Source organism: Anabrus simplex, chromosome 8 (genome assembly GCF_040414725.1).
Source record: "Anabrus simplex isolate iqAnaSimp1 chromosome 8, ASM4041472v1, whole genome shotgun sequence".
Taxonomy (NCBI): Eukaryota; Metazoa; Arthropoda; class Insecta; order Orthoptera; family Tettigoniidae; genus Anabrus; species Anabrus simplex.
The window spans coordinates 186,747,951-186,774,077 of record NC_090272.1 but is presented as its reverse complement, the minus strand read 5'-3'; the positions used below and the strand labels follow the sequence as shown (position 1 = coordinate 186,774,077).

The following is a 26,127-nucleotide window of genomic DNA, read 5'->3' as shown; positions in this document are numbered from 1 at the left end:
GGGAAAGAAAAAGGGCTAGGAGTGGGAAGGAAGCGGCCTTCGCCGTAAGGAATTAATTCGGACTACCCTTCGTTACAAGCCAGGAATCATTTGGAGTTTGGGAATCAATTCGGATGCAGCTGGTAGATCAGCTGGTTCTGGTTAGGGACACTGGGCAGCTGAGTGTTACTATAAAATTCCTGGAATGGAGACTATCATGAGTTGGACTGCTCATAACTGAGTGTCGTGACTTCATTTCCTTTACCATCCTTAATAATGTTGTTTTTAAGTCCCACTAACTATTTATTACGGATTTTTGGAGACGCCGGGGTGTGCCAAAATTTTGTCCCGCAGGATTTTTCAGATGCCAGTAAATCTACTGACACGAGACTGACGTATTTGAGCACATTCAAATACCACATGACTGAGCCAGGATCGAACCTGCCATCTTGGGCCCAGAAAGCCAGGGCCTTAACCGTTTGATCCACTGAGCCCAGTTTTACCATCTTTGTCGAGATGTCTCCACCCAGGGCTGTCTTCAGCATTTCTTAATATAATCTAAAGAGGTACGCCAGTGACTTGCTTTGCTTGATCTAACCACATATTTGCTGTTCTTCCTACTGGTCTGCTGCCTTCAGCTTTGCCTTGCAAAATGGTCTTCTCCAAATTCTGCCCTTCTCTTTTAAGAATGGGGCCAAGGAACTGGAGGTAACACTCACTTGCACGGAAAGATGGACATTTCTTGATGCTTTGTTCGTCTATAATGGACGCATTTGTTGTTCTTTCCCTCGAGGGTATACGCATAATTCTCCGCCAATACTACATCTTAAAGGCACTGATTCGAATTTTGTCAATAACTTTCACCGTCCAGGTCTCACAGCCGTAAGAAAAGATGACGAATACTAGAGATTCGACTAAGCGCATCTTCGTACTTCTGATATTGCCCGGTTCTGCTAGATCTAGCTCGACCTGTGATAATACGTCTTTTTAAAAATATCTTTATCTCCATTTCCCATGTCACTACTTCCAGGTTCTTAAGGCATCCTTTAAGTCAGATCTGACCTTGCCGATCAACCACCATTTGTTTGGTAATTTTCATGTTGACCTCTAGACTATAAATCAATACTAATATTCTAATATGGAGAATACAAGAATATATAAGAAGGGCATGCAGGATCACATCCGCCTTAGGTCATACTTACGAATGTGGTGAACATGTAATGGTACCGGAAGTCGTTCATCTGAAGTTGAAGAATCTGAAACATAGGACCAAAGAGACTTCTATAACTCATGTAATATTTATCGGAATGGATCAATCTTGAAGGAAAAGCAATGGAAGCGAGAAAGAAATAGCTTTCCAGAAAACCAAAACACATACAATAAGAAAGCCCTCTCTTGGAACACCAAAACAGGGCATTATGACACAGTAATTAAGCTAGAAGCACTCTATGCAGCAGAGACACTAGTAATGGGGAGGAAAGGGCAAATGGAGAAATTGGAAATCAAGGAGGGGACAATTTTGAGGAAGATCATGGGTCCCAAATTCCAAAATAACAAACAATTTTTCTATAGAAACGAAGCCCTCTGCGTAAAGTCGGAGGAACTCTCGGACACTATGAGGAAAGGAGGATTGATTTCTATGGGCACATATTCTGAATGAATTCTGACAGATTAACTAAACAGATCTTTGACTTCTTTTACAAGAAGAAGGCTAAACCCAATTGGTTTAAGGAAGTGGAAAAGGATCTGAGAGATCTTAAGATTACCAAAGTCATGTTAAGGAATGGTACAGCCAAGACCGTGACCAAAGACAAAACTAAGAGGTTCCAAGTTAAGATCAACACCAAAAAACCGATTCAGATATCAGAGGATGAAAGAAGGAGGAGATAAGATAGAATGAATAACTAATGGGAGATAAAAAGCACAAGCATGAGGAAAAGGGGGATTGATTTCTACGGACACATATTCCAAGTGAATTCTGACAGATTAACTAAACAGATCCTTGACTTCTGGGCTCGATCTGCGGTCATGTCAGGGATTTTAACCTATGGCAATTTGATGGTGAGATAGCATCCCCTATCTAGAAATTTAAGAATAACGGTTGAGAGGGTTCGTCGCGCTGAACACGCATTTCCTCGTAATTTGCAGGCCTTCGAGCTGAGCAGCGGTCGCTTGTAGGCTGCGCGGTTCGGGTCGCATAGCTATGAGCAGATGTTTGGGAGAGAGTGTGTTCGAATCCCACTATCGGCAGCCTCGAAATGATTTTCCGCCGTTTTCCATTTTCACACCAGGCTAATGCTGGGGCTGTACCTTAATTAAGACCACGGCCGCTTCCTTCCCACTCCTAGCCCTTCCTTGTCCCATCGTCGCCATAAGACCTATCTGTGTCGGTGTGACGTAAAGCAAATAGCATTTTCACACCAAGCAAATGATGGGACTGTACTTTACTTAAGGTCATGTTTGCTTCTAGCACTGTGTTATCGCATCGTCTCCATAAGACCTGGCTGTTTCGGTACGATGTAAACCAAATCAAACAATGTAACTGCGACTGTGCACAACGGACGAATGTAATAACTAAGCTCTTGGTTTTTACTTTTTCACCAAGGAGACGGTGGTTCAGAAGATATATTAGAAATGAAGAGTCACATACCACAGATACAGATTTTAAAACTGTAGCCCTATGGCTTGTGACTAAAGATAATTCGCGAACTCGTAAGCCTGTCTGATTTCCGAGCCAATCAATCAATCAATCAATCAATCAATCAATCAATCAATCAATCAATCAATCAATCAATCAATCAATCAATCAATCAATCAATCAATCAATCAATCAATCAATCAATCAATCAATCAATCAATCAATCAATCAATCAATCAATCAATCAATCAATCAATCAATCAATCAATCAATCAATCAATCAATCAATCAATCAATCAATCAATCAATCAATCAATCAATCAATCAATCAATCAATCAATCAATCAATCAATCAATCAATCAATCAATCAATCAATCAATCAATCAATCAATCAATCAATCAATCAATCAATCAATCAATCAATCAATCAATCAATCAATCAATCAATCAATCAATCAATCAAATGGAAAACAAGAGACTGACCTCAAGAATCTTCAACACCATTTCTAGAGGGAAGGTCACAAATGCTAAAGGAACGGAACTAGATCGAAAAGACCTATAATTAAAAACATTGATCCCAAGGATATATTCAACGGGGAGAAATTTAGAATGCTGATGATAACATCTGAAACTCTCGAGTCACTGACAGCTAAAACATTGCGTCCTGGTAAGTGGACTCAGGAAAGGAAAGCAACCCACAGTGCAAACATGAAGGAATACTGGGCTACGAAGAAAGCTCACCAGAGTTAGGAACCACGTGGTCCAAGGGGCCTCAACGAAATAGATCAAATTCAACAATAAATACCAGCTAATCAATGAGTGAGCAAATGAACATATATTTTCCAACGAAATAAATAAATGAAAATATAAAACATGAAATTGGTTAATTGGATGAGGTAAGGAAAGTCCAACTCCTTGGCTGAATGGTTAGCGTTGAAGCCTTTGATTCAGAGGACCTCGCGTTCAATTCCCGGCTGGGCCGGGGATTTTAATCGCGTGTGATTGATTCTTCTGGCTCAGGGACTATTTGCTTGTGTTTGTCCCAACACTCTCCTCTTCAAATTCTGACAACACACTACACTAGCAACCACCGCAGAAACACGCAAGAGTGATTACTTCCTTCCGCATAGGGTTGGCGTTAGGAAGAGCATCCGGCCGTAAAGCAGTGCCACATCCACATCTGTGACATAGTTCGCACCCGTGACCCCACAAGGTGTAGGTAAATCGGTATAAGAAGATGATGGTGAAATGAGGTAAGGGAAAAGTGATACTGTCATGAGTATGACCTATGTGACAATGATAAGGGGAAAAATACTGACCCGCAGCACGTATCACCTAGAATGAAAAGTCGTTGATAAGTTCATGCAATACTGAACCTTAGATGACAGAACCTTTATGGTCAGAGTTCTAAGCTGACATTTCACGTAACGGTTTTCTTAGGCACAGCGACGATACACAGTAAGAGGGAGATGAATGGAGACCTAATTACAGCGTAATAGAACCATTTCGAAATATTCTATTAGTTATAGAGACGAGCTTACAGACAAGAGCAGTCACTAAAGCATTTCCGTTGTTAAATATGGACATGACGGGCCTTGGAAGGATTTGATAAACTTTTAAGAAATGTCTTGCAACTTTCAGGCTAACAGCATATCTTATCTGGATATCTAGAGAAGAAGACAAATATTGTGTATGCGCTGCTTTCTTAAAAACAAGGAGGAAGAAAGGAAAGTACTAGAGAAGTTAAAAACGTTTTTAATTGAGAAACAGAGCAGTGCTAAACTTAGTCCATTCCATCACAGGAGGAAATTCGTTAGAACGAGTAGACTAAAGCTAAATTGTGTTGCCGCTGACGTAACTCAAGACAAGTACACTGATACACTGAACCTATTTTTTTTGCTAGGGGCTTTACGTCGCGCCGACATAGATAGGTCTTATGGCGACGATGGGATAGGAAAGGCCTAGGAGTTGGAAGGAAGCGGCCGTGGCCTTAATTAAGGTACAGCCCCAGCATTTTGCCTGGTGTGAAAATGGGAAACCACGGAAAACCATTTTCAGGGCTGCCGATAGTGGAATTCGAACCTACTATCTCCCGGATGCAAGCTCACAGCCGCGCGCCTCTACGCGCACGGCTAACTCGCCCGGTTTGAACCTATTTAACTGATGTTATATACGTATGGAGTACATACTATATATCCATTTAAGAGATAAACTTTTCAGCATTCAGTCTGCAAGCCTCTGTCAATTAGCTAATCGCCTCCACAATCCTCTACTTGCAACTAGCTCTATGGCCTCGTTTAGTTCCGGTAACTCTTGCAATTCAAATCACCACCGCCTTGTTACCCCTATGCTTCTCTTACCCTCCATGGACGAGTCCATTACTATTATAGGTAACCTATCCTCCTCCATCATTCTAGCCGGTTTATGCCTAGCTTTCATATCCTCATTTCAGGTACCCTCCTACCATAGTTTCCACCTGCATGTACAACAATCGTTCTTACCACTTTCATGTCTGTTACTTCTAAGTCATTCATGAGATACCCTGACTCCACCCAGTTTTCAGCCCATACAGCAAAATGTAGCTTCCACCGAAGTCTCAGTATCATCCATGGCTGTGACATTATGGAAGCCGCTGGGGTATGGACGGTGCAGAGTAATCTAGTGACAATTAGAGCGCGACCAATGTATCACTGAGCTCGATGGCTGCAGTCGCTTAAGTGTGGCCTGTATCCAGTATTCGGGAGATAGTGGGTTCGAATCCCATTTCTGGCAGCCCTGAAGATGATTTTCCGTGGTTTCCCATTTTCACACCAGGCAAATGCTGGGGCTGTACCTTATTAAGGTCACTCCTAGCCCGTTCCTGTCCCATTGTCGCCATAAGACCTATCTGTGTCGGTGCGACGTAAAGCAACTCGTAAAAGCAAACAAACAATGTATTTAATTGTTATGAAAAGTGCTGCTCATAGGGTTAGTCGTGCTGTAACAGCACCTTCTGGCACACTGAGGAAAGCAATGGCAAACTACCTCACTCCTCATCTTGTCTAGTACGCCTCATTTTGGGGCGGCCATCAGTTGTTGCGGTTTCCCTGTAACGGAATAATGTTTGGTGGTGCTATTTAAGGGTTTCAACCAGCCTTTGAGCTGATGACCCATCAGACAGCATTATTACAGACAACTAAATCTAAAATGTTTCAACGGCCGACGATCCCCTGTGGTTGGAAGCAGCAGAAAAACACACACAGAATCCCCTGTCTGTCGTAAGAGGCGACTGAAAAGGGCCCCAGGGGATCTTAACTTGGGAGCCCTTAGCTGAGTCCACTGACTTGTGCCAATACCCTCACTTTCATCTATCCCATAGATGGGCAAGGAGAGGGTCCCTCTCCTTGAGCTAATGGCACGAGCGTGGGAAGAGCCGATAGCAGCTGCCTTCTAATAGTTTGTGCTGTAAATACTAGATGGCGATATGCGCAGTCAAGGCGCAAGCAAAGCCACAGCAGTGTACCTGGCTGAGTGTATGTTTATGCAATGCAGTGGTACAATTCGTTTGTCGTTCATTGTTTATGCCGTGTTCTTAAACAAGCTTTTATGCTGGCCTGCAGTATTTCCATGACTATAGGTAGTAAGTAGTCAAAGGAGTATTTAGTTATCATATGTCAAAATAATTAATGTTTTGCTTTCTATGCATAACCTAATAAAATGAATATAATTAAACGAATTACTTAGCACATGGCGTCTGTACACACAAAATAACTCATTGTGCTTCCTCAACATAATGTAATACACTGAACAGAACGAGGCGTTAGGCACAATAAAACTGTTAAATGTTTAAATCTGTTTGGATACACGCCCCTTCACTAGTTGTAACTGAGAACCGTGCAAGCAGCTGCTAGGCTGTACTCTGATCCTTTACCTGCCTGAGTTGGAGCGCTGCTCATTGAGACGAATTTTGACCGCCTTTCGTCTATCCTATCCGACCTCCCTTGGTCCGCGACTGTTTTTGTTTTGCGAATCCTACTGTGTCTTTCATTATCATGCCCTTCGTGGCCCCTGTCTTTCTATGCCTTTCATTATTTTGAAGTGTCTAACTACTTCCATTTGTTCTGTCTGAGGATGGTTGGCCAGGTGTACTCCCTCAGAAGATAATAATCACCACCAACCACTACCTATCAACGGCCAATGAGTATTTCACACTAAATTCTGCCAACTCAGATATACGCGGATTACTAACTGGTCGCTGGAGGACATGGCTTACGGGACTCGACACAGGTATCCCCCATGCTGGCATCCATGCCCTGGTGTACCGTTGGAGCAAGTGCTTGGACAAGAATGGTGACTATAGCATGTTGAATAGTAATGTGTATCAGCGCCCTGCTACCGTGTATCCCGCACCTGTAAAATAAATTTTCTCCGTGTGAGCTCTTGTTACATTACTTTGGTAACCTACCGTGTGGTTTTACAGCCATCGTTTATCAGGTGAGCTGTCTGCTTTAATAATAATAATAATAATAATAATAATAATAATAATAATAATAATAATAATAATAATAATAATAATAATAATAATAATAATTCGGCAAAATATTTCAGGTGAACCAATTCAAATATTTGGGAAAATTATTCAGCCCTCTGGTTTAAACATGAAGCAACCATAGAAAAAAATTCCACCGGGCGAGTTGGCCGTGCGCGTAGAGGCGCGCGGCTGTGAGCTTGCATCCGGGAGATAGTAGGTTCGAATCCCACTATCGGCAGCCCTGAAGATGGTTTTCCGTGGTTTCCCATTTTCACACCAGGCAAATGCTGGGGCTGTACCTTAATTAAGGCCACGGCCGCTTCCTTCCAACTCCTAGGCCTTTCCTATCCCATCGTCGCCATAAGACCTATCTGTGTCGGTGCGACGTAAAGCCCCTAGCAAAAACAGAAAAAAAGAAAAAATTTCCAAATTACAGAAAGCTTACAGGATCACTTGGAACAGGTACAATAAAAATCAATATCTCGGAAAGCAAAACTTAGACACTATAATACAGTAATCAAACCTGAAGCGTTATATGATTCAGAAACCTTAACCATCTCTAACCAAAGACATAGAGAAACAGGAATGGAAAGTTTCATTGAGGTCAAAATCATCCCAGGAAATAATCACAGACATAGAGAAACAGGAATGGAAAGTTTTATGGAGGTCAAACTCATCCCAGGAAATATATTGTCATTCTGAAAGAAATCTCACACTTTTCGGAAAAGGCGATTGAAATTTTATGGACAAATCAGAATGAACAGTAACAGACTAACTAAAATAATTCTCAATTTGACCCTTTCACTTAAAACCAAGAACACCTGGTTTCGTGAAACTAAAACAGATTTCCAGGAAATCAACATCTCGGAAGACATTATACAGGACAGATGTACATTCAGAACCAAAATCGTCATTCACCTGTTTGAAGACAAACCCAACACCAGAGCCACTATAACTTGGACAGAAGAACGAAGGAAGAAGCTCAGCGAGAGGATGAAGAGATTTTGGGAGGAGAAGAAGGCCAAGACATCGGCTAAGCTGGTTCAATAGAGCTCCTTAATAATAATAATAATAATAATAATAATAATAATAATAATAATAATAATAATAATAATAATAATAATAATAATAATAATAATAATAATAATAATAATAATACCTTTGTAATCAAAACGGGAGTAAGACAAGGAGATGGACTCTCACCTGTATTCTTCAACTGCGTCCTTGAAAAAGTGATACAAGAATGGCGCAATCAGAAATTGGTCCTCAAAATTCACCAACCAATCACTTTAGGCAGAGGAAAACTAGCGATAGACTACCTAGGATTTGCGGTCGACCTAGAAATATTAACCCGAGACATTTCAACAGCCCAACATCAAATTGAACTCCCGAAAGAAATTGCAGAAAAAGTCGGCATTCAGATATCTTTTGAATAGACAGTATACATGACCTGCAACAAGCAAGCACCGAAATTCATGGAGACAAAATAAGGCAAAATTAAACGATTATCACAATTTAATTATCTTGGTGAAATAATTAAGGAAAATGGACTCGATACAAAAGCCAATGAAATTAGATGCCAAAAGATGGAAACAGCATATCACCTAACCCAAAATATCTATAACAAAAATGTATCTTCAACCACACGAAACTAAAACATTACAATACAGTAATTAAACCAGAATGTCTTTATGGATCAGAGACACTAATTTTGAACAGGAAAGCAGACACTGAAAACATTGAGGAAAAGGAACGCAAAATCATAAGAAAAATTCTCGGCTCAAAACTCACCGCGGGACAATACCAACTTAGAGGCAGACAGGAAATCAAACAACACACACATATTCATAGTGACATTAGAAAACGCAGAGTAAGATTCTATGGACATATTAAAAGAATGCATCGAGACAGACTTACCAAACAAATAGTCGAATTCTATGAAAATAGGAGTAAAGCTAAACTAAACACAATGAAATAGATTGGCGAAATCAAAACCGATTTGAAACAGGCAGAAATTACACCAGCAGATGTCCAAAACAGGGTAATCTTCATATCCAAAATTCACAAATGTCAAGTTGACCAAGAGGAAAGGCCAAAGAAGAAGACTGAACAACCTGGTCTGAAGAGAGAAAGGAAGCCCACAGGAAAAGAATGAAAAAAAATGGGCACAAAGGAAAGCAAATGCACGGCTTTAAGCTAACCATTTAGCCAAGGAGCCGGAAATAATAATAATAATAATAATAATAATAATAATAATAATAATAATAATAATAATAATAATAATAATAATTGAATAGGTTTACCCTCCATGGTTAGTTTTTCCCTCGGACTCGACGAGGGATCCAACTTATACCACCTCAAGGGCAGTGAGACATTTGCTCGGGGGATACAACTTGGGAGGAGGAATAGTACCTTGCCCAGGCAGCCTCATCTGCTATGCTCAACACGGGCGTTGTGAAGATGGGAAGATTGGAAGGGATGGACAAGGAACGGGGAAGGAAGCGGCCGTGGCATTAAGTTAGGTGCAATCCCGGCATTTGCCTGGAGAAGAAGTGGGAAACCACGGAAAACTTCTTCGAGGATGGCTAGGGAGGGAATCGAATCTTCCTGTACGCGGTTGACCTCCCGAGTGCTGAGTGGATCCCGTTTAAGCCCTCGTACCACTTTTTTAATCTCGTGGCAGAGCCGAGAATCGAACACGGGCTTCACGGGGGTGGCAGCTAATTACACGAAGCACTAAACCACAGAGGTGGACCTGTTTGGTAAAAGTTCGATTTTTAAATTTCGAACAACGCTGTGGGCGAAGAGCGTATTGTATTCGTGAAAGAGATTGACACCTGGCGTTTGGCGTTTCATCCCACCAGACAGAGAAAAAAGTGGGTTTATCGACTTCTTCTTCTTATTCTGCTACAATCTCCTTACAGAAATTTGGCGGCCATCATGGAGTAAATTTTCCTCTTTTGTTTTTCTCCTATCATAGTTGCCCTAACGTGAATGTCGAACCATTGTCTCAGGTTCTGCGTCCAGGATAATCTTCTCCAGCGACGTCCACGTTTCCCTCCTATCCTGCCTTCTATGTTCAATTGTATCAGGTTGTATTTTTCATTTCGGAAGTATATGAGCAAAGTACGCCTTTCTTTTCTCTGCATTTTGCGAGGGTTAAGACTTCTCATGATTACCCGGCACGAAGGAGTACCTCATCGTTGGTAAAATGGTCTGCATCTTGAACATTCTGTGATACATACACATGACTTATTCGTCTACTAATATCATTCCACGCCATTTCTACACTGACTGCCCGTAACTTAATGGAGTGGCTCGTCTCCTTAATAAATTCGTCCCAGCCCAAAGTGTGCAACATTTTTCAAACACTACTCTTTTGATGAAGCCTTTAGTGTCCAACCTTAGACATAGCAAAGCAGAACCGGTCATGACTGCACACATGATGTCTCCTTGCAATGTTCATTATGGGCTTGATTCCGACATCGGGATCCCATTCCCTGTGTTAAGCAGCGTCGTAGCCACTTGGATTGCGGAAGAAAATAAATGTTTGTTATATACCTACGAAATGGGATGGGCACAAGGGAGACAAGGGAAATAAGAGAGAAATTTATAGATGGTTTATAATGAGAATCATTTGTATACGATTGTAACGTTATGAACAGAGAGTGGATGCACCCAGGAAGAAGGGAAAAATTATTCATCATGATTAGGATAATGTAGAGAAGTAAGTTGGTTCACGGAAAAGAAGTGATACATCCTAATAAGATACAGAATTGTGCCTTAGGCAACCTAGACAATATAACTCCGTTGAAGTTTAGAGAGTTAGATACTGTACCAGGAAGGCCTAGGTCCTGGCACATCTACATTAAAAACTTTATTTCCAGCATACAATTCCATTCCGATACGTGAGCAGCGGTGTGAAAGAATGTTCTAGTATCTACCACACTTCACGAGCAAGTCAAGCAAGGTCAAGTGACGTCACCGCCGCTTACTGCTTATTTCTCCTACAGATATTTCTAGACGTTATTTCATTAACTTTTTAACGCCCGGACCGATTAAAATGAGACAACACTAAACTATAGCTAACATTATAGAAGTAATGGCCTGCAGATTTCAAGTCAATCCATCCAGTAGTTTTCGAAATATAACGATTTAAAGTTTAGGAAGAATGAACACCCCTCCGTCAGCTGATTCATAGCGCCGCCCACCCGGCGTGTATATATATGCCACTGGGCCAAGGCCAGGGGGAGAGCAATCTGACCTGTGTGGCGAGACCAGTCTGTCAGTGCAGTCTGGTCAGTGAAGAAAGTATGCTCTGTCGCGATTCGCGAGGACGTGGTTATGGCCATGATCGAACGCCGTTGAACAAGTACCGTACGTGACGTTCCAATACGCCGCGATGATGGTAAAATTCTAGACGTTTCCGTAATATAACATTTGTGAAATTATTGACTGAATAAGACCATAATTCGGAGTGAGAATTCAAGTTACTGATATTTTACGGACTGGTACACTTTACTAATTTCATGTAATTGTGGACTATGACGATATCTTAAATGATCGTGTGTGGCAAAACGGAAATCATAATTTACGACAATTTTAACCATTCTAGGACATATTCTTTTAAGACAGTATAACAGTGAACTGTGTGTAACCTTGTTTTCTTAACATTTGCTCCATAACAGGACAAGACTTTGTTATTTTTCCCAGTGAACTTTCTCGATCTTTCGATCAACACTATAATAAACTCAGTGAACATTAAGAACTTTGTATGGTTATATTAAATAATTCAGACTAGTGTTATATAAACACGACCATAAAATCACCTTAATCTGCCAACAACAATTGTTCAGAGACTGTGTTAAAAACTATTGCAAATTACATTTTCAAGTGTTTGAACTGTGCTTATTACTTCGCAATCATAATTTCAGACGTAATCAGTGACGATTATGAACTGTGTTTTGTGCCACACGGACTGTAAATATTAATTTAATCTCGTAAAATTAGAGTTAGAACAGAACTGTGTATCACGACAGTGAGTGGTAATAATCTCCGTGATTACTGAATTAAATAGTGCCAATTGAACTTTCCGTGTGCTAATATCACCTCCAAGAGTGACGAAAACCTTGGCGAAATATTACATTCTGCTACATCGAACATCATTCCTTCATCTATGGTACCCATCGAGGGACGTCTACGTGGTCTCTTCACGGAACATCGCCGAGTTCGAGTCTTCTTCCGCACTCCGCAGAATGTTCCAGACGCCGAGTCTCCAACTTCAGCAGTCGTAAGCAGATATTTCTGTTCTGAGTGAGTAATTACAAACTTACTGACTTTTACCAAACAGTTAATCCAATACAGTGATGTTATCAGTGCTTCGTGTGAAAAGTATTCCATAATTTTCTCGTCGTATCAAAGAAGTTCACATTCTGTGATAAATTTATTTCATAGTTAATAAGTAATTCAAATTCACGTTACCTAGATAAACTTTAGGGTTTTCAAGTGCTTTATTATCATTTCTTACAATCCAAACTGAGAGAAACTCCACATGATTTTAAATATTTTACTCAATTTTTTTGATAAATTTGTGTGTTTATTTTTGTGTGATTTAAAACTTAGAAAGACTCTAGGTGTAAAATTGATATCTTATGTTCTCACGAGATTTAAAAAGACTGTAGGATATTAATGTCCCATGAAGGAGTGATATTTATTTTCAAACTGACTTCAAGAAGGTCACGATATAAATCTTTGATTTTGACAAATATTGATGATAGATTTGAGTTCTACAGTAAGATTGCAGGGTGATCTATCTTTTGATATTATTAATACATTTTATAGAAAAAGGTATAACCATCTATTATTCGCCCCGCGATTCTATCCTTCTCTGTATCGGCTCCAAAAACACCGTACACTACCTGAGATCATTCTCATGCCCAAAACCCACTATCATTTCTTGGTACAAAACGTAGATTATAGTTATAGCATATATTTGATCTCTCGTCGTATTTCTATTAGTCGGTATGTTTTTGTTTTTCTTTCGACAGTTAATACTAATATTAATTTCAGGAGTTCGATATGGTATGGAATGAGGATGACTACTGTGGTGACCTCTTTGATGGTATGTTTCCGGACTATCCGATGGACCGCTATAGCATGTCCGAGAAGTTTCATTTCTTACAATAATGTTTCTACCACTCATTTCAGGACATTCTTTCTCTGTTCAATTTATAAATCACTCACAAATGCACATTTTTATTGATGGTGTTTTCCGGACATGTTATTCTTTAATTGTGCTTTTACGGCATGTATCACAAATCAAGTTTACAATAATCAGTACCCTCTCTCGGATATTTGAATTACGAGATTGTGGGAGATGGGTATTATCTTATCTACTTGAATTGTGACATGCTTTCAATAAATTTTACCATCCAATGTAAAAAGAGCGTTGATGATTTTCTGTTTGCTAGCACGGATTTCATTTCTGAATTTTTATTTTAAAGAAAATCTTAATTTCTTCGCTGATACTGCTTAAAGTTGGAAGGAATTGCAGATCTTCTAAATTTTCAGCAAGTATCATAGTATCATCTGCATAGAGGATAGTGTTTATTTGATTCCCGTTGGTATTGGTTCCTTTATCTACGGTACTTCATCAAGAACTATCAATCAGTCATCAATGGTCTGCATTTATGACTATCACCCAGGTGGCAGATACCCTATCAGTTGTTTACCTAGTCTTTTCTTAGCTCATTTCAAAGAACTTGGAAATTTATCGAAAATTTCGCTTGATGAAATGTTCCATTCCTATTTTTATTCCTATAAATGAATATTTTCCCCAATATGTCATCTTGAATTCCAACTTTATCTCATATTATGATCTTTGCTAAGTTCAAAAATCCACAGTTCTAGCCCTGTCTTCAAGCAGCTCAATGTTTAAAACGTCATAGGGATATGAGTTACGAAATTTAGGTAAATAAAATAAAAGTACGAGCATATATTCTTTACTTATTGTAAAACATACAATCCTTTTCTTTATCATCGTTATACGGTCGATTAGATTATCGGTTTGCCGTTTCCTACCACGTCGAACGCTAATGTGAGTCGATGCAGAGTTTCACTTAAGCCGTTATAATTGCATTTGGTGTGGGTATTTTTTTAAAAAAACATCTGAGATGATTAAATCAAGACACACATTACAGAGAGAATTATGTAAATAAGTTAATTTGGCTAGGATTTGAATAAAAAAGAAGGCGAGTAAAGGAACAAGCGATTTTAGGCTGTTTTTCCCGAAATGCATTTAGGCCGGAAGTGGTTTTCGAAATTTGCTTCTTTTTAGTTTGATTAGAGCTAAAAGTCTTACAATTTGAAACCTTTCCGGGCCCTTTAGCCGTTCAACTTTAGGCACAATTGTACGTTTTTCGTACTATGGCGATCCCTACTGTACTTTGTCTGCTGACAAATGTTTTCAACATATAAACTCCAATCAAACTTATTCTTTTACTTATGTCATTTCACCCTATGTCTTTACTGACAGCGCAGAATATCTTACTTAATAGAGCAGCTCATCTCCCTACTCTCAAGTCTACCCAGCTCAAAGTTTGTAACATTTTCGTAATACTACTCTTTTGTCGAAAATCATCCAGAACAAATCGTGCTACTTTCCTTTGGATTTTTCCAGTTCTCGTATCAAGATATCCTGGTGGGTTCCAAACACAGGGCCCATGCTGTAATTGGGGTATTACCAGAGACCTGTACACCCTCTCCTTTACATCCCTACTAAGGTAAGGGTATATTCTGCCCGAAGGCAGGTTCGAACCTCCGCAGAGGTGTGCCTGAGCCGGAGTTTACGTACGGTAGGGTGGCCAGTTTCTTCACAAACAGCGTGTGGCAACCCATCCAAATCTTGACCACGCCCAATGTTGCTTAACTTTGGAGATCTCACGTGATCCGGTGTTTCTACATGGCTACGGTCGTTGGTACATCCCTACTAGAGACCCTAAATATCCTCATAACCATAAGTAGAAATCTGTAACCTGAGTTTAAGTTGAAAAGGATTGGGGGAGAGGAGAGAACTATATCTCATACTCTTTTGTATCGTAAGCTCTGCAGTAACGTGGTCTCCAATTTGGTTATGTGGACGAATCTGATCCACGAAATGTCACTATAATATTTGTCCCAAATGGAAGATAATGATTGCTTTTACTCAAATAAAGTGTAAAATCTGAGGTAAATTAACAAATACCATCGTTACTAGAGAAATCTCTAGAGAAATACAGTATGTATACGTACTTACGGGCTGTAGAAAGGATTCCATTATGTTGCATTTCGCTGCTCGCGCCATATTTTGTTTCTTTCTTGAGGTCCAGGGTTAGCATCAAGAAATGGGAGTGCTATGTCTGTGAATTCTCATTATCGTTGTCCATATAACTAGCGCGGGCAGTTCAGACAGCAAAATAGCATGATCCCTGGACCAATAAATGTATTAGACCCTACTGTTATGTTGAAAGGAAAATAGCATGATCCCTGATTCAATAATAATTAATGAGTTAGGGCACAAAACGAATGAGCAACATGAAGAAAACAACATCTAATGAATTCAAACAGCTTCAGTTAGCAAAGACATCACACACGTCAGTGTTAGACAAACAGAACACTTACGGAAGCGCTGCGACGTAGCAGAAATAGTAGTTGTAAGGCATTAAAGTATGTATTCTCTACAAATAAAATATTTCGTATTATTTCTTAATTTACCTCAGATTTTAGACTTTACTTGAGTAAAAGCAATTATTATCTTCCATTTGGGACAAATAATACCGTGAGATTTCGTGGATCAGATTCCTTCACATAACCCTCCAATTTTGATATGAACTGTTTGGTTCCAGTTCAGCTTCTTAATGATGTTCAGATCCTTATTATGAATCTGAATATGTTTCAGCAGACGTATAAGGATATCATGTCTAAATTGTCAAAATATTTTTTCATAATAAATGAAGCGATAACAGCATAATTTAAAAGGAAGTACGCATTAGAGAAAGTCTCTCTTCTTGTCTTAGTGATCGGCAGCCGAGGAACTATTCCCAGTACATTTCTAAATTTTTGCAGTCTATTTTTGATTTATAAGCAATTAAGTCAAGATGTGGCTATTCCTGCACTGAAATGTTCAGTACAAATACTGCGAAATCATTTATATCGTCGTTACGCCTCAAAATACCGCTGTGTGACATTGTTCAGCGGAGAAATACTGACCCGCAGCACAGGTACAACTTAGAATGGAAATTCGTTGAGTTGGTTCATGCCATATTGAAGCTTAGATGACAGAACCTTTCTGGTCAGAGTTATAAGCTGAAATATTATCACATAGCGGTTTTTCTAGGCGCACCGACGATGTTGTTACTTATCAATAACTGGGAGTAGATGCAGATATTTATCAAGCAGTTTAGCAAAAATATATTATAACTTATCTTTTATTGAAACTGGCATTCACCGAGCTCGATAGCTGCAGTCGCTTAAGTGCGGCCAGTATCCAGTATTCGGGAGATCGTGGGTTCGAACCCCACTGTCGGCAGCCCTGAAGATGGTTTTCCGTGGTTTCCCATTTTCACACCAGGCAAATGCTGGGGCTGTACCTTAATTAAGGCCACGGCCGCTTCCTTCCCACTCCTAGCCCATTCCTCCCTCATCGTCGCCATAAGACCTATCCGTGTCGGTGCGACGTAAAAAAAAAACAAAAAAAAAAAACAAACTGGCATTCATTCTCATATGGCAATCTGCAGAGGGAGAAATAAATTTAGTTTAATTTTAATATAACTGTGATTTAAAAAACGTTAATGGGAGCTCCATTTGAGGCATTTCGAGGGATGTTTAGGGCGAAGACATTGTTTAAAACGATGTTACATTGCACGAGTTACACCAGTTAACTTGGAATTACCGAGTGAGTTGGCCGTGGGGTAGGTGCGTGCAGCTGTGAGCTTGAATTCGGGAGATGGTGGGTTCGAACCCCACTGTCGGCATCCCTGAAGATGGTTTTCCGTTTTTTCCCATTTTCACACCAAGAAAATGCTGGGGCTGTACCTTAGTTAAGGCCACGGCCGCTTCCTTCCCACTCCTAGCTCTTTCCCATCCTATGGTCGGTGTAAGACGTACCTGTGTCGGTGCGATCCAAGTTGTAACTTAGAATTAAAATTAATTGACCCTATTATCATCATAGCCTATAAATTGCTTTATCCACTTTATTACGGCCAGTGTTTATTAGACGGAACTTTTCGTGCACGCTTTACCTAGGTCTGTTTCTCAAAAACCATATTTAACAGCACACGCATTAATTTGAAGCCGTCTTACTGGAACAGTGGAGACATTTCACTGACTGACACAATGTCTTCAGAATAATGTAGTGTTATTCTGACTCCACCTGAGTAGCAGTCTGGTCTGCGGAATGCGAAGGAATGGGAAATCTCTTGTGGGAATATCGTATTTCAAGTGGAAACCTACATACATTAAGTAGGATTAGAAGTGCGGTCGCTTTGGTAAGCTCTTCAACCGCGTGGGCCGCACCGCATTACATAGCATGTGAAGTGAGTTCGCTGTGAAGAATTCTACCATTACAGCTCGTAGGAAATTTCTTGCCAGGCAGGTACAACAGAAGTGTCTTACTTGACAGTGTGTGTTATGGTAGTCACAACGCGGCACTGTAAATTCCCACTCGGTTGGCTAGGGATCGATTCCCGACTATCTACGAGTTGCATTTTATATTTGATGATGATGATGCTTGTTGTTTAAAGGGGCCTAACATCTAGGTCATCGGCCCCTAATGGTCCGAAATGAGACAAAATGGAATGACAAATTGAAAGCCCAAAATCCTACACTGACCAGAATTCAAAACGCGAGGACGAAAAATGAATGGATGGATATGAATTTAAAAAAAAAATCAGTGGATCCGACCCGCAATGTCTCGCATTCACAGAAACTGACGTAAAACAATAGTATTACTGACCAAGGGACTGCGTCTATAGCATAATACTGAATAGATGATGTTTTTAGTCCAATGGGGTCCAAAATCCAAGTCATCGGCCCTCATAATGGTACTTATCGCTAGGAAAGTAGAATCATCGTATTTATCATGTTGCGGTACTAATCAAAAGTAGCGTAGACTCGCGGCATTACACACATTGTGGTACTACTCACAAGTAATGAAATTCGCACATGGAATACAGACCTATGGTGTTTTGCACATTGCGGTGCCATTTACAGGCAACACAAACCTATGTGTTCATCACATACGTGTACTAGCCACAGGGACCTGCACAATCCCGTGGTGTTAGTGGGTACTAATCATAGGCAAGCCAGAACCATGGTGTCGCTCCTAAAGTGGTACTAATCACAGGTACTGTAGAAGCCGGCAACGCACTCTGTTGCTACTAATCACAAACCTATTTGGTACCTAACATAGTGGTACTACGCGCAAGTAAAAGCGACCCATGGTGTTCCCTCGTGGTGGTACTAATTACAAGTGGTATCATGGTTCTAATTTGATCATCCCTTGGTCGCCACTTTTAGTCGCCCCTTACGACGGGCACGGGTACCGTGGGTGTATTGTTCGTCTGCATCCCCCACCCACAGGGGGTTGTGTGTTTGGTCCGCGAGAGGTGTTCTATTTCGCTCAAGTCCGCCGGTAAGCCGGTTAGGACCCTCCTATCCCTTACCTGGGACGCGCCACGTGGGAGTATCACCTCTCCTGCTGCTACGCTAGCGTAGTAGGTTCGCGGATTTTATATTTATTCTCAACAAAAGAGACATCCGGCCGCAATTGCGGGTGACCACAATGATGTGGAAAACAGTACGACTTTTTAAATGGTGTGATAAATATGTAATATAACGAGTCAAGACTATCTAATAAGAATATAAATGGTGGTTTAATATTGTCAATGAATCCTTCAAAATATTTAGTGAAAGATGTTGTTCGAGGGCTGACCGTCTAGTGTCGCTGTGGTGCACTACAGCAGAGAGTTTGCAACGCAAGATGTTGTCGTGACAATTGATCGCTAGTCCCAACGAGAGGCAGTTGCGTGTATACAATATAAGCAGAACCACGGTCTCTGTTGTGAAGAATAGTTGAATGTCAGCGGCGGAACTTGAGAATGTCGTAGTGTGAGCAACAGAAACATTTCGAGTTCCGCCAAAAAAAAAAAAAAAAAAAAAAGGCAAATCCGCTAGCGAAACGTTTGAGACGATCAAGTCAAAATCGCTTTATATCAGCACGACGGGAAGAAGACGCGAAAAGACAAGTCAAAAGATTGTGTGATCCTTAAACTGTTAGCGCCAGTCCACGAACATATTATTGTCTGTAGTACTACAGTACATACTGTTGGTGTACACTGTGTTGCCTAGTTCCCTACAATGTAAGGGCCAGTCCAAGAAGTTACTGACTGTAGAACGTGGGTGTACGCCGTGTTGCCTGCACTGTAGGCGCCAGTCCACTAACTTATCGACTGGAGTAGTACAGGGCAAGGAACTTAGAATACTCTATAGGTAGGCCATTCCGGGCATGTGTGCTGCCATTGGTCAGCGGCTTGTGACGTCATCGGGAAGAACACAGCTGCGGTCTGTAATATTCTCTTGCATTAAATGCTGAATGCAAAGTAATATTTATCGTTTCTTTTGCGCTTTCAAATTGGAATGTTTTTCTTTCTTGACTTGGAACATATATTTAAATCGTGAATATGTTTAATGAATGAGAGAAAAATAGAAAATATTTATCGTAGGGCGAATTATAGTGCATTATGTATGTGACAGCCTCGTAAGCCTTAGTTAGGCACGTTTTTTGTTAATAATCATATTACAATGAACAGGTAGTTCTTAAAATTGTTTTAACATATTTCTTCTTTATCGGACAAGACGGATGTGGATTTCGCAAGGCTATCCTTCCACTATCTCCAGGCTACCACGACTTAGCAGGCTACGGCGCTCAGTAGGCTGTTTTTGCCACGGAAGGTTTTAAATATCCTTCGAAAGTTGAAGTTAGCGACTGTCACCGGCTAAAGCTTATTTTTTTTTATGTAATGTAATCTATGGCTGTTAAGCAGATACAACCCAGAGTGGGTTCTTCTTTACTGCATTCTTCTTCATTGCTTCGCATTTGGCCTTTTTGTGCAAATGTCTCATACGAATGAAAGTCCTTGTCCTTCCATACAAGACAATGATTTTCCTATCGACTTCGGGAAATTTCGAGTGTATAGTTGATGCTAATGTTTCCATTACTTTGCAGCACCTTGAAATACAGTGCCCGTGGACGGAAGCAAAAATAACTTCAAACTCCATTGTCGTAGCCAACCACTCAGGGGAAGAAGAAGTGAGGCCACGTTTAGCAATGATAGAGATCCGGTCTTGTTCAGAGGATAGTATCGGATCAAGAAGATATATATCCGTTTTTGTTCCCAACGAACTGTCAATGATTTACACTTGTAGGTGACGTATCCTGCCAAGTATTTTAAAGCATCGTCTCTAACATCTTCATTGGGAATCGTTAAACTGCTTAGGTCACTTCTGTCAAAACTCAAAACATCGGACGGGTTGTCAGTCACTTCGATGCAAAGTTCGCTGGAAAGGAAATTCTGGAATTCTTCTTCAGTTCCTTCGTCAGGTGTCAGAGGGTCAGAAAATGTAGAAAGTTGACTTCTGTCCTGAGCATCAGAGGCTCCACGAGATAGAGGCATATCGTTCGCGTTCCCATTTAGTATTAAGAGTCGCATTCTGTTTTTCACTTCGAAAGGAGTGGGATTGTTATAAAATATACCGAGACCCCGAAGTCTAGAAAAATAATTTTCCAGATAGTCTGATTCAGTCTGGAGCTCAAAATGTACTTTGCCCTAATGCCTTTCACATCTCCGAAGAGTCCAATAAGGGAGTTATGGATATTAAAAACCCTTTCTGGAACGGAAGGAGACTGCTTCTTTTCCCCAGCCGCATACTCGAGCAAATGTCAAAAAAATATTTTTAAAGTGTTTTCTTGACTTCGATGTTTGAGGCCATAACCACTTCTAAGAGGACCTTTTCCGTCGTTAGGGACCCTTGAGTTCAAAACAACGAATACATCATTTATTAATGATGTTTGTGTACAATATATTTAATTTCTGGTCTTTCATTAATATATCTGTATCAGGAGCGCGTTTTGTGTTGGTTGCCTGGTCTAGTTTCAGTTCCTTCGGAGATAAGGAGTCTAATACTGTTACGGCCCTTTTCCTAACTGATCTCATGTCACCGCAGTGCTCTCCCTCCGTTATAACCTAAACAGAAAAGAAAGGTATTGTGGTTTCTGAGTATGGTACTTTTTTCTACAATTGGCTTTACGTCGCACCGACACAGATAGGTCTTATGGCGACGATGGAATAGGAAAGGGCTAGGAGTGGGAAGGAAAACCATCTTCACGGCTGCCGACAGTGGGATTCGAACCCACTATCTCCCGGATGCAAGCTCACAGCTGCGCGGCCCTCAGCCGCACGGCCAACTCGCCTGGTATATGTTACTATTAATAACAAGCTATTCAAATCTGAATGTAATTTTAAATTTAAAAACATCAAAATAAAAGTCGAAATTAAGGAAAGTGAATATGACTTACTTCACTAGCCTCAGTTTTATTCTTCTTCTTCTTTTTAATCCCTTACCCTCCAAGTTTGGTTTTTCCCTCGGACTCAGCGAGGGATCCCATCTCTCGCCTCAAGGGTCGGGGATACAACTGGGGAGAATGACTAGTACCTCGCCCAGGCGGCCTCACCTGCTATGCTGAACAGGGGCCTTGTGGAGGGATGAGAAGATTGGAAGGGACAGGCAAGGAAGAGGGAAGGAAGCGGCCGTGGCCTTATGTTAAATACCATCCCGACATTTGCCTGGAGGAGAAGTTGGAAACCACGGAAAACCACTTCGAGGATGGCTGAGGTGAGAATGGTACACACCTCTACTCAGTTAACCTCCCGAGGCTGAATGGATCCCGTCCTATTCCTCGTACCACTTTTCAAATTTCGTGGTAGAGCCGGGAATCGAACCCGGACCTCCGGCTGGTAGTTATTCACGCTAACCACTACACCACAGAGGCGGACCTCAGTTTTATTTCCATGCCAATTCGGTATTTTGTGGGATGGAACAGCGTCCCATTTCAATATCTTCCGTATTGGGAGACCCAGTAATTCATTTTTCAAGTCTCGTTCAAAATCATCCGAAAGAAAATGTTCATCGAGCTCGATAGCTGCAGTCGCTTAAATGCGGCCAGTATCCAGTATTCGGGAAATAGTAGGTTCGAACCCCACTGTCGGCAGCCCTGAAAATGGTTTTCCGTGGTTTCCCATTTTCACACCAGGCAAATGCTGGGGCTGTACCTTAATTAAGGCTACGGCCGCTTCCTTCCCACTCCTAGCCCTTTCCTGTCCCATCGTCGCCATAAGACTTATGTGTGTCGGTGTGACGTAAAGCAACTAGAAAAAAAAAGTTCTGAACATATTCTTGCATTATCGATATTTATCTTGTCCATTCGCTTGCACCGAGCTACCCATGTATTTTGGAGTGTCTCATTCTTTGGCAATCGATGGTAAACTATGACTTCAGTTTTGTAACCAATATTATTACACAGAGCAACGGCACAGTTAGTTCTATTTTTACTCATCTTACTTAAATACGTAGAACACTAAAGCAACCAATCGCCTGTTAAATGAGAAACGAAGTGTTTACACCGGCAAGTTAGATTTTATAACATATACTTTACTATTTATCACTCACAAACTCAACACAACCAAGACTTCAAAGCGAGTGGCGAGTTCAAACCTCACTGTATCTTCCCAGTGACGTCACGTTAGTCTTGACTCGTTTGCCACCAAATGCGCGGGAAGCCGGAATACACCCCCCTGGTACAGGGTGTAACTACATGTAGAGCTAGGCAATCCGCACACATGTGGGTTGTTACAGGAAGGAGTGGTGAGGAAATAACATTGACAGCTTAATGGGTCTATGAGGTATCGGTTTCCGAGCCTCATGAGACATGTCTGGTCGTGACATCCCAGGGAAGGGTGGTAGCAGTTCCTCACCAGGGGTGATGTCGCGGCCAGACAGATTTAGGATAGATTTAGTATATATTCATGTAGTAAAGTAGTTAGTTTAGTTAGGTGGTGTGTTGCATGTGGAGCTGGCGATCCGCCCATGTGCAGGATGCTACAAAGTAGATTTAGAAGTAGTTAAGTAGTAAGTAGTTAGTGTCTAGCTATAAATAGTCTGTGAGTGTTTATTTTATTGGAACATTGTAACTGGGCGAAAGCCTGTTATGTTCAGTTCAATAAATTCATTCATTCATACAGGGTGTAACAAAAATGTACGGCACAAATTGCAGGACACATTCCTGATACATAGATGAAGAAATTATGTTATATGAACATGGGTCCGGAAACGATTTGTTTCCATGTTACGTCTCATTGCCTCCAATTCATTAATCATGGGAAGCACACAAAAACAGAACGTATCAGCATACTACATGCAGCGCTTTCTCACGGGAGATGTTCAATTTGCCCTTCGTGAGATTTGATACATGCTAGCCAAGTTCGTACTGATCACTGGAACAGCTGATCTTACCTGTAAACAAGCAATGACGCAAGTTGCATGGCAGTAGGGACATGTGAAACAAAACAAAACACTGGCAGTGCACCTACGATAGTGACACCGTTACCAGACGTAACCAAGAGTGCATATTTGCCATTGTTAATGAGTTGGAGAAGTTGAGGTGTAACATGGAGACAAAGCGTTTCCGGACCCATATTCATATAAAATAGTTTCTTCGTCCACGTGTGAGAAATGTGTCCTTTAATTTGTGCCGTATATTTTTGTTACACTCTGTATATCTGTCAATGAGAGCCTTATGAGATAAGAACTCGTGTCCTTAAACAAATGAAGTTTGTTGTTTAAAGGGGGCTAACATCTAAGTCATCGGCCCTCCTTAAACGAAGTTCCTCTGGCTCCGAAGAGAAGTCTCCTTACTTCCCAACCGTAACCAATTGTGTTATAGCTCTCACTTAAGTGAGGGACGCACGTGAAGTAGATGGCTTGCTTCTCCTCATTTAACACCATTGCCTGCTCCGAGTTGACCTCAAAGCGTATGGTTGGGTCCAAGAGGAGGCATTTCTTTCCTTATTAGTTGATGGCAGTAATATATGCTCGCCTGATCGATCCATCTTCTGAAAGGCAGTGAGCTTCCTCATGAACTTCCCGTTTTACTTACCGCAAAGCTGTCGCAATGAAAGGACGGACCTTGGGATGGCGCATGTTTCTCTGTAAATCTCCCTTGGAGTAGCAGCCCAACACAAGTCCCAGGGTCTCAGGTTCCGTTCTCATGGCTGATCTATTGCATGATATCTATATTGCGTTAGTCCACTCCGACGACTGAAGACCTCCTTTATCATTCATCCACGGTGTGGCCTTGGGATCCTTATTGTACGTATCTACACCTTTGAATTTGTGAGTAAGACGACAGCAATCCCTGACGAAGACCATTCCTCAACTTCCGGGCAGAAAACTAAGAACCAAACCCCATGATGCAACAGCCTACCAAGCGTCCTCTTCTCAGCCCGAATGCCTGTCATGTGGTCAGTACGACGAATCCTCTCGGCCGTTATTCTTGGCTTTCTAGACCGAGGCCACAATCTCACCGTTAGATAGATCCTCAAATGTAAATTCCGGGCAGAGGCTGACAGAAATACCTCATTTACCAGTAAGCCTACACGTTTTTAGCTTCTTGTTTCTCTGATTTCAAGTCTCGGCATCTGGAGAGGAGTTCATCACTGGATCGGAGCAGGCCTAATCGTTCACAAATGTTAAAGTTTTGAAAGTACGCTTTCCATTCGTCTTTTATGCTGCCCAAATCTCTGAAATTTCGTGGATCATAAAGCATGCTATTAGGAAAATCATGAGGTATTCCTGTACTACGTGTTATGGTACAAACTGAAAATAATGCCGGAATGAAAAGAAAACTGAAGTGAGAAGTATTAAGAAATGTAAAGGAGGGAAAATGATTATTAGAATAAATGGGAAGTAGAAAAATTATATTTATTGGAAGGCAAGGTGTTAAGGAAGAAAGGGAGAGGTTTTCTTAGGAGAGATATCTGGAGGATGTCAGAAACAGGATGGAATGTGAAAACCGCTGGAAACGACAACACATAGCCTTTGGATCAGGAATGAATTTACGTTCGTTTTCAGGTATGTTACTTCATTTTGCTCATACAAACAAGAGGGGACGATTATACTAAAATCATGGCTACATCACCTTTAGTGCTTTTCCGGTGATGGATCATAAACAACACCCACCAGATTCCTTATTTCTATTATCCTGGTTCAATTAAAATTCAAGTCTCTAGCTTCTGTAAGCGTAAACGATATTCCTTATCCGTTGTAGCATCAAAGGGATCAAGCTAACTCCGGTGTTGTCAGGCGGACTTAAGGTAATATACCTTTCAGTGAAATTTCATTTTATTATTAAACATTGCCCTTTGTTACAGAAGAACGTTGAATGTTGAAGCTGATAAGAACGATTTACAAAGGTACCACTAATTGAAGATATAACCTGATGTGTGGCACTTTGGCTGAGTGGTGCCTGGATTTGATTCCGGGATAGACCGTCGATTTTAATCACGTGTTCACCTTAATACACATCTTCAAATACATACGACAAATCACACTTCAAACCACCACAGATACATGTATACATCGATTCACATAGGGCTGATGTCAGGAAAGGCACCCGGCCATAAAACTAAGCTAAACCCATTCAACCTGCCGACCCCAGGTAATTGGGAAAGGCCAAGAAGAAGAAATTCCACCTTTGATTCATATATGCCTCTGTACTTCAGTTGCAGTGTATACGGTCTGATGTAATTTTATATTGATATATTTTACCTAACGTCTGTATAATTATATCAAGGTTAGAATAAGAATCTGGCATTTGGGGTAAGACAACTATATAAGTTGAAAATAAAG

At 40.9% G+C, this 26,127-nt stretch overlaps 1 protein-coding gene across 1 annotated transcript in view; it reads right to left on the bottom strand.

Annotated features, from left to right (window-relative positions):
- Positions 1-26,127, bottom strand: part of LOC136879360 (glutamate receptor ionotropic, kainate 2) — a 473,995-nt gene that overhangs the window by 109,535 nt on the left and 338,333 nt on the right. Inside the window, exon 6 of the mRNA XM_068229090.1 lies at positions 1,182-1,235. Within this exon, the coding sequence (XP_068085191.1) occupies positions 1,182-1,235 (54 nt within the window). The remainder of the gene's footprint in view (positions 1-1,181; positions 1,236-26,127) is intronic.